Source organism: Xenopus laevis, chromosome 7L (genome assembly GCF_017654675.1).
Source record: "Xenopus laevis strain J_2021 chromosome 7L, Xenopus_laevis_v10.1, whole genome shotgun sequence".
Classification (NCBI taxonomy): domain Eukaryota; kingdom Metazoa; phylum Chordata; class Amphibia; order Anura; family Pipidae; genus Xenopus; species Xenopus laevis.
Window position 1 is genome coordinate 93,711,099 of NC_054383.1, and position 10,145 is coordinate 93,721,243.

The 10,145-nt window shown below is 37.3% G+C and overlaps 1 protein-coding gene across 9 annotated transcripts in view; it reads right to left on the reverse strand.

Moving 5' to 3' along the window:
- The window catches only part of LOC108696538 (1-phosphatidylinositol 4,5-bisphosphate phosphodiesterase eta-2-like), a 400,157-nt gene that overhangs the window by 123,054 nt on the left and 266,958 nt on the right, over positions 1-10,145 (reverse strand). The window contains exon 1 of one of the 9 annotated variants that reach the window (XM_041569345.1): positions 2,685-2,794. The exons of the other annotated variants lie outside the window; for them this stretch is intronic. Coding sequence (XP_041425279.1) covers positions 2,685-2,712 — 28 coding nt within the window. The 5' untranslated portion in view covers positions 2,713-2,794. Of the gene's footprint in view, positions 1-2,684; positions 2,795-10,145 lie in introns of those variants that run through there. 9 annotated transcript variants of the gene reach the window in all.

Consider the following 10,145-nt stretch of genomic DNA (forward strand, 5'->3'; position numbering starts at 1 on the left):
TGACAGAATGATTTTAAGCCAATGACATATGTATACTACATATGCCTAGCATACTGTATTTAAATATATCTGTTCATCAGCATTACCAATAAGGATGCACCGAATCCACTATTTTCGATTCGGCCGAACCCCCTGAATTCTTTTGCAAAAGATTCGGTTCGGCCAGGCAGAAGGATTCGGCCGAATCCTGCTGAAAAAAGCCGAATCCCGAACCAAATCCTGGATTCGGTATATCCCTGATTACCAAGCATATTTAAAGCAGTCATTGCTTTTTTTACTGAATGTGGTCAGAAATTCAGTAAAATAGGCATTATAAATGAGAATAGAGCTTTTTTTATTGACCAGGCTGCATAAACTGCCAGCAAAGAGGCAGTGTAGTATGTTCTCAATAATTCAATGGGCAGCCAAGCTCTGTGTGACACATTCTGTTAAATATTTCCATAATCACGGGCATTTGCTTGACATTGCATCGTTCTTTGTCCTAAAGGCACTGTCATATGGAAAGGTTCAACAATGAACTATCATATACCATACTGCATAATATAGAACTGAGAAAGGAATGATGGCAATAAATCACAGAACAGGTTCATGACACCAGCTTCATCTGCTCCTCATCTCTTCACATGATAGCTAGAAGGCTAGGTTCACAGGCAATCGTGTCACTGCCTGACATACATAACTGACACCCCAGTTCAGAGCAGCGATTAGACTTAGATTCATGGATGATTTTCAGACAGCGAGGAGAGCAGGGTTGTGGCATTTAGATAAACTGCAACCACTATGAATATTTTCCCTGCACAGGCCTCTTCTCTGCAACCAGTTACCTGTACCATGGAAGGTATTTGCTGCTGTGACTACACTTATACAAAAATTACAACTTTTACAACAAGAGATGTTTCAACGAATGTATGTCTTGCATATTAAGCCGAAAATGCATCAAAAATATGAACAAGAGCATGGTTACTAATGGAAAACAAACAATTATCAATTGCTGCCCCAAGTTCTGTCTATGTAAAAAGCTTAGCAATAAACACCAACAGCAGTCCACAACAAAAATACATCAAACAAACATTCAGAATACAAATCTTACCAATCTGACCAATTTTCATGTTAGGTGAAGCCACAATGCTGCCACCAATCCACAAAACTTCCTCAGCCAGCCAAGATATCCCAGATTTTCTCTGTTGCAGGGGAGGCTTTAAAGTTTCCATGTTAACGATAGGCTTTTTACACAGATAAAATATGAAAAAGTAAACTAAATATGGTATCTCAGTATATAATGTAGCAAATATTGGATAGCCACATATTTTGGTTGTTATAGTGAAATCCTTCAATCTTTCCGAGGGATGGTAAAATACATTTTTCTCAAAGATGCACGGGAAACATTATATTGTGGAGCATGAAACCGGTCACAGTTTTACTAGATATTATTCCTGCCCTACCATTATTTTTTCCCTCTTCAGTGTTGGCACAGTATCACAATAAACAACGAGTATTGAAAAAAGAATCCATTTCATCTTGACATGTAAAAAGCTTATAAGGTAGAATACAAAACAAAGTCCTTAGTTGGTGCATGAGTGGATCCCTTTTATCTTCCATCTTTCTCTGCACAGTCAACGAAAATCTCATCTATTTCAGGGCTCCATTATAAAAGAACAGTCCAAACACTATCCGCTTGGCTTAGAGGCCCACAAGAAAAATAAAGTTAATGAAAAATAGTTACCCGTAGTTTGGAATCATGCGTTATTGTTTCCCAGTGAATACCTCCAGCTTGCCCAAGACTCTTTAGTCATGCAGGAATGTTATCAAGCAGAAATAACACATTTACAAAATCCACACAAACTTAAAACATGAAATAGAAGAAGCAACAGCCTTTTTCATTTGGATTTCTAAACCTGTCTCATGCCTTAATCCTGAGAATGCCCCCTGCTCTATCTAGTCAGAGGATTAACATCCTACGAAAGAGAATGAAAAAAAAAAAAAAAGATTATTTTTTACTCCCATTGAAATTAGTCACTTCCCCAAAGGTAATGCAGGCTCTGCTAATATGAAAGAATCGCCAGCATATATTAACTATTCACGTTACCATGTTGTTACACTCCCCAGAGCATCACAAATGGAAAGTCAGTGCTCATTCTCCAGAGATTCACAGTTTTTTTTTCCAACCAGAATGGCACTTATTAAAGGGAGACAAGTGTTGTTCTGTATAGTCCACATCAGACATGCTCATATTGCTTTGTTTGATTAACAATCACCACTTGACCTAAATGGTTTCCTATTTCCTTTATACTTAATAAACCCACAGATGCTGCACAACCTCGGCATGCCTGACCTTTTATACAGAATCGAACTAATCCTCTCTTGCAGTATACTACTAAACCATAATGAGAAATGCAGGGAACCCAGCCATGAAGCAATGTACGCTGGAGGAGCAATACCGTATTTAACTCAAGGGAGAGACTGTATCACCGGTTTCCTTATTAGATAAACATTGAAGGGTATTTGCAATATTGAGTAAATTGTTAAAACAATTAAATAAATAAGGATGCTTTAAAAAAAAATTATTAATATATTAAAAGCCATATAGGAATGTCTACAACACCCAGTAGAATACACTCTATCCATTGTGGCAATTTGATATTATTGCCAAAGTAATTGTCAAACCAATACAAATGATTACTGACCTGCAGAAAGCATGACACTGGATTCCATTGCTTGTTTTCAACTGAACAGATAAGGGACAGTGTGGCATGAGTTGCAAGAGGGGTTAATGGGAGAAAAATCCTTTGTACTTCTTTTCCTCCATAGTACGGCACAGAAGTGATTAGGAGCTAAGCCTATTAAAACCGTTTTCTATTCTTACTCGCATCCTTAGGTAAACCTCTAGTTAGGATGCAAATCAAACACAGATTAAAAGGTTTCATAGTATCCTTTTGGTCATAAATGAACATTTCTGGGGTCTTTAAACTGAAGACCAAAAGGCCAATAATTGAAGTCTATCACTTCCAAGTGTATCAAAGCACTTTCTTTAGCAGTATGGGTAAGTACATTAGTGCAAGGTCTGTAAAAATCATACTTAGCCAAACATAGCCAAATGTATGCCTATATAGTGCATATGCACTGACCTATGCAAGTGTGCTGTATATTTTTTTTCCCCTCAAGTTAGCAATTTTTGTGCCTTACATACTGTACTGGCTCCCTGCTTCATATATATTGTTAGATGAATAATTCATTGATTTATCACTACCAGCCATGCCTCTCCAATGTGACACATATGGGGTACTACTAAATAGATTTTTTTGTGGGCTTGTATGATTCTAATGTGTTTCCCAGTTGTTGAGTCACCCTAAAAACTGGTTGCCATGGTTACCACGGCAACATCGATTTGTCTTTGGCAACATTTTGTGATTTCCCTCAGGAAGTTCACAGATTGCAGCCAAAACATTGACATTTGAACTAAAAGTATTGTTGTTCAGACCTGTTGAACACAATATCTAGAAAAATTGTTAACTTCCTTTTACCCTTTAGAATTCAGTTTATTTTACTCAATGATAACTGGGCTGCATAAATCCATATTGGTGGAAAACAATCATGTTAGGTGTATTGTATATTTAAATATTTTTTAAAAAATTTAAGTTATGGTGCTCCAAAATAGGGAAATATCTCTTATCCAGAATACCATTGGTCCCAGACATTCTGGATAATAGTATAATCCTTTACCTGTATAGTTATAACGATACTATCTATCTATCTATCTATCTATATATAATAGTGCAGACCAGTGAAGTCTTTATAAGGCAATTTACAGGCTGTTTTGCTATATGCTTTATAGAAGCTGCTCTGTACACCGAATATGTTGTCTTCGGAAAAATAAATGGAATCTTATAAGGGCATGTCTGTAGCAGGGTGTGAAGTGCTTGCTCTGTGGTTATTATATTTGCTATCTGTTTATCCTAGGCCTTAGGATGCCTTTTTGCTGTGGACAGAATGCAGTCATATGTATTACTGTCTTTTGCAAGAGCTGTCATTATTTTCAGTTATGAGTTTGGAGATTTTGTCATAGAATAGGTGCAAGATGAAGCACCCCATCCTAAAATGATGATATATAGAACAAACAGAATTTTTAATGTACCCAATACTCTGCTCTTTTTATCTATAAAGCCTTCATAAATTGATCTATAAAGAAATGCCTGCACCTGTGTTTAATAAAATATTTACCCATATACTGTAATTGACTGTATTTAAAGCTTTTTACATTAATTTCTATACATAATCGACAAAAAGTTATAAAAGTGTGTTAATCTAACTATGTAGTCATAATATTTCTCCAGGAATTTTATTAGGCTTCCCTCCAATTTAAGATAAAGGCATTGGTTTAATAAATGCGAGACAACCACAATGCATCTCAGCAAAGTGTCAAGTGCTGGCAACTTGCTGTGCAAATGTTAAGTGGTTTTTTTTGTGCTTTTTTGTATGGAATTTTTACAGGATTTATTGGAACCCGACAATCTCTCATTGTACAAAAATATCCTTTAGAAAATGTTACTTGGCAAGAACAGCCAGCAAATATGTTATAACAAAGATTCACGGTCAAGCTAACATCAGATAATAGATGCATCACTGTCTAGTCAGACCTGGAAAAAAAGTTAGGTGTAAAAAAATAAAATTTAAACAATCCTTATTGCCTATAAATATCACCCCAAAATATATACTAAATGCTGTACATGCTGCCCATATACATGAAAACATACAAATTATGTTTCCTTAACTAATAAAAATAGGAGATGCAATGCTAAGATGGTAGATGTCTACTGAATTATTTATTTTGGGGTAACATTTAGGGGCAGATGTATGAAGGGTCGAATATCGAGGGTTAATTAACCCTCGATATTCGACTAGGAACTAAAATCCTTCGACTTCAAATATCGAAGTCGAAGGATTTAGCGCAAATCCTACGATCGAACGATCGAAGGATTATTCCTTCGATCGAACTATTAAATCCTTCGAATCGAACGATTCGAAGGATTTTAATCCAACGATCGAATGAATATCCTTCGATCAAAAAAACTCAGGCAAGCCTATGGGGACCTTCCCCATAGGCTAACATTGACTTTGGTAGCTTTTAGCTGCCGAAGTAGGGGGTCGAAGTTTTTTTTAAAGAGACAGTACTTCGACTATCGAATGGTCGAATAGTCGAACGATTTTTACTTCGAATCGTTCGATTCGTAGTCGAAGGTCGAAGTAGCCCATTCGATGGTCGAAGTAGCCCAAAAAACACTTCAAAATTCGAAGTTTTTTTAATTCGAATCCTTCACTCGAGCTTCATGAATCGGCCCCTTAGGGTTGCCACATATTGTTGAACTAGATACTGACCTTCCGATCTGTGTTAACTTTCCTGTCTATTGATAACATGGTCTGGGACATTAAAAAATACTAGCAGCGGTACAGGTGCTATAATAAACACATGGAGCAAAATTGATCTAGACATATAATTCACATGGAGTACTATGACCCCCATTTTACTCAATTTAAATAGATGATTATCATTTGTTTTGCTATTATAATGAATTTTTCCAGAAACTGTATCCGAGATGGAGGTGTTTAATTTGATCCCTTATACCGGTCAACCAGCTGATATACTCATTGGCCATCCTTCAATATAAATAAACAAACAACTTGGCCAGGACCATACACAACAACACACGTGACACCAGACTCACTGCATCTCAATCATGTAGTACAGGACGATTTCCTTAAAAATACAAGTAATTAAAACGACACAGTAGGTGGAGGTAACGGGGTATATAGTGCTTGAGCGTATAAGTCACTATTAGTTATACTAGTTCCGTCCGCTATAGTGCTGACATAGTTGGCCCACACCCCTCTCAAGTCCGATATTCCCAAAAAGCCAATTCTACCTAGCTATGTTGAGCACCCCGTTACCTCCACCTACTGTGTCGTTTTAATCTCTTGTATTTTTAAGGAAATTGTCCTGCACTACATGATTGAGATGCAGTGAGTCTGGTGTTGTTGTGTATGGGCCTGGCCCAAGTTGTTTGTTTATTTTACCCTAATTTATTAAAGGTTATGTTTTACTACCACCATTAGTCAGTTAGTCTATTTACCTTTACCTGAACGGGTTTGCATTGGAGTCGAGGACTGCACACCAGACCTCTAAGGTTTACAGTCCAAAGCTCAATATTTTTTTGTGTGATATATTCATTACTAACCTGCGGGTGTCATAACTGTGGTGCTACAGTTGCTCAATTAGTACCATTTTAAAGGTTACCCTTTCCATCGGTCTATTTGTATATGTATTGCTGATGCTTCTATACAGCTACTTAGGTTCATCAAGACACTACTTGTTATTACTCATTAAGAACTCAGACACTGAAGCAGGCCAAGGTTCACAGGCAGATCGTAAATGAGAAGCAGGTCACTAGAAGAGCCACAAGAAAAGGTTTAATGTTACAAAGTGGAACTGGTAGTTCTCCATGTGGACGTCAAGGGGGTTATTTATTAAAGGTTGCATTTATGAAGTGTGTAAAGTTGTTGTCTACCTCAAATAAACTCACTATTTAAACAAACTCAAATGTTTGCTAATTTATGAAAATATCAAAATTTAAAAAACTTGATTGAGTGCAATCGGGGAAAAAAGCTAGAATACCTTTAATATATTGAGTTTATAGGCTAAAACCTTGAATGCCTCAAATTTATTGAGTTTTTAGATGCAAACCAGCATAAAACACCAGAAAATCATGAAGACAAAAAACATCTTCAAATGGTAAAAGAGACATCTGCCATTGACTTTTACATGAATGACAGGTTTTAGCTGGAGTATTTTCAGATTTGAAGTTTTAGCAGTTTCTAGGCATAATAAATATTGAAAAAAATTTAGTTTTTTTTCCCACCGAACAATTCGAGTTTATTACTTTTTCGACAAAACACAACTTGACCTGTAATAAATAACCCCCCTAGTGCTCCTGAGCATGTTTCACTGCATCAGCCACCAAACAATGTAGAGACTAATGTAAATTTCAACTATTAAACAACGAGTCATTGAGATCTCACCAGTGCAGTTTTCTTAAGGATCTAAGTAGTTGTCAAAAAAGAAAATAAAGATTCTATTGAGAAGGACAACCCATGGAGCAAATGTGAAGATGGTATCAAAATAATGATTATTATGGGGTAGACAGGTAAGACTAAATATGCAAAAAAAAAAGCATAGTAGATAAATAATTATATGTACAGTAAAATATAATCAGTATTCTGTGCTTTTATATATTTGCTATGGTTCAAAAAGCAGAAAAACTTTTCCTTCCTAGATTTGTTGGCCCTGTGATAGTTCTGTGTTACTGACTTCAATTGAGAGAACTCATGCCGACATTGAGTTTATTCAGTAGTAATGTATGATGCAAGTTCTGGAACATTTATGCCCAAAAGAAGCATGTTTCTGAATTGACATATCCATTCTTACATATTTAAAACACAGTTTGCAAGTTGCAGATCTCATACAACTACAGACACAATCAGTAAAAATTGTATCCGAATCTTATTGCTATGATTTGGTATTGTGGGCATCATAATATTAGACTTAGGAGACTCAAGAGTACAAACACGGTGATGTTATGCCTATTGTGTAAATATGATTCATAGTTTTTCTGCAATAGTTTACGTAAAGGAAAAGAGATGCAATTTATTAAGGCTTCACAATTTTTACAGATGAAATACTGGGTGTGTTACTAGTTCCAATAATCAAAAGTAAAAAAAAAAAAAAAGCAGAAGCATCAGATCTGGCACTAACCAGTTACCCAAACCCAGTTAAGTTACCGCATCCTATATAATAAAGTTGAAGTGTCTCTGCGTCCAATCCCTGTGTCCGTGGGATTGCGCTACTGCGCATGTGCCCCACGGACCGTCTCTGGCGAATTAAAGTTGAAGTGTCTCTGCGTCCAGTCCCTGTATCCGTGGGATTGTGCTACTGCGCATGTGCCCCATGGACCGTTGTTTGACTACATATGTTCTAGCGCCCGTTAATTTAACGGGCTTAATGTCTAGTAGTTTTCCTAACCCCCTAGGTTCATCAGTAAGCCACAACTGAGTTTTACAGAGAGGATGAAGCAATCTGTGTCTACCAGTGCCTGTTGCTTGCAAACTATAGCCAATGGTTACAATTAGGGATGCACCGAATCCACTATTTCGGATTCGGCTGAACCCCCGAATCTGTCACAAAAGATTTGTCCGAATCCCGGACCGAATTCTAATTTGCATATGCAAATTATGGGTAGGAAGGAGTGAATATTTCTTACTTGCTTGTTTTGTGACAAAAAGTCACGCAATTTCCCCCCTGCCCCTAATTTGCATATGCAAATTAGGATTCAGATTCGGTTCGGCCTGGCAAAAGGATTTCGCCGAATCCTGCTGAAAAAGGCTGAATCCTGGCCAAATCCCGAACCGAATCCTGGATTCGGTGCATCCCTAGTTACAATGGTCCACCGCAGTTATCTAATATGAATAAAGGTTACTATAATTTTAACGTCATTGGCCTCTAACAATGATGTGATTTTGCTGTTTTGAATTGTTTACAGAACTGTGGTGACCAAGCTTCAAGCTTATTAACAGATGACATTTGTAAACATTAAGTCGCTCGTACAAATAAAGCCTTGATTGACGGAGACCTTGTTTAACTAGGAGGTCTAGTCAGATTTCCTACAACAGATGGTGATTGGTAATCCACAGTGAATTAGAAATATGGTCATGTGCAGCCAAAAAAGAGGTAAAAATGTCATGATCTTAGGTGACTGACTTAGCTGAAGAAGTGAAATCTATAGGCTGGCAGCTAAAAGAATAAATGCAACTCTACTAAACAGGGCAGATTTACATTGCCGTTGTCCCTAGGCCTGCTACCATTAATTGTTCCTCCCCTTTTCTTTGTGCACATCCGCAAATTATTTTTATCCGGTCTGGAGCACTGGGGATTGGCGCACAGGAAATTTTTCAAAAATATTGTATTTTCCGCGTATCCCCAGTGTTTCCGAACCCATGTAGATGTGGTTGTGTGGCATCCCCATAAAATCCTGCTGCCCTAGGCCTCGGTGGCCTTTGCAAATTAGGGTTCGGATTCGGTTCGGTATTCGGCCAAATCTTTCACAAAGGATTCGGGGGTTCGGCCAAATCCAAAATAGTGAAAATAAAACACATACAAGTCTGGACATAAAGTATGAAGCTACTCAAATAAAGGGAAGCCACAATTTGTGCTTTTCCTGCACACAACAATATATTTAGAAGAGGAGAAATCCCCAAACACTGGGTTTGTCTGTCCTTGAAAACAGAACTAGGACACTGCAGTGAAAGGTCACTGTCAGAGAAAATGAGAATGTGCGTGGCATGCCAAGTTTGACAGTAGTGGTCTCAAAAGAAATATATGAGCATAGAAGCCTTTGGCTGAGGTGGAAGAGGTTAATGAAGAAAGGGAAGGTTATACAAGAAAGATTATCTGGGGGGGGGGCAGAAAAAGCAGCCCAATGACCTACATACACTAGTTTTATATTTGATACCTGCAGCCACACACACTTTTTTCCAATGACCCCCAACTGCCACTTTAGGGAACTAGCTATGTCACTGCAGTCTGTATATTATAGAAACCATATGAACACTTGCAATAGGTTTGAGCTGGATTACTGGAAGTATCAGTTAGGAGCCTAGAAGGATTGCCGTAGCATGTATGCAATTTATGGAGAAGAAATATTAAGGCATGAAATACTTTTGCTATAAAACCTCCAAATGTGACCCATACTCAGATATATATATGCTGTGTATATAGATGTTTTACAAACACAAATAAATGTCTTCCAAGGTGACAAAGTGCCTACTGGTGCCTGGCGTGGATCTCCTTAGGTTATGATTTTGAAAATAAAACACTATGGTGAACCTTCTGCTAGTTTATTAAGTGCTGTGGGCATTAGAATCAACCAGGGGTGCAATAAACTAGACATATAAATATGCTCAGGGACTCTCCTGCTCGGTCTTCTTCTAATACTGGTAAAATAAATAAACATATATTAACTTTGCTACATTTAAATTAACTTTGTATAATGTAGAGAATTACATTGGCCTTCATTTCCCATTCATTTTGTTGTTTTTTT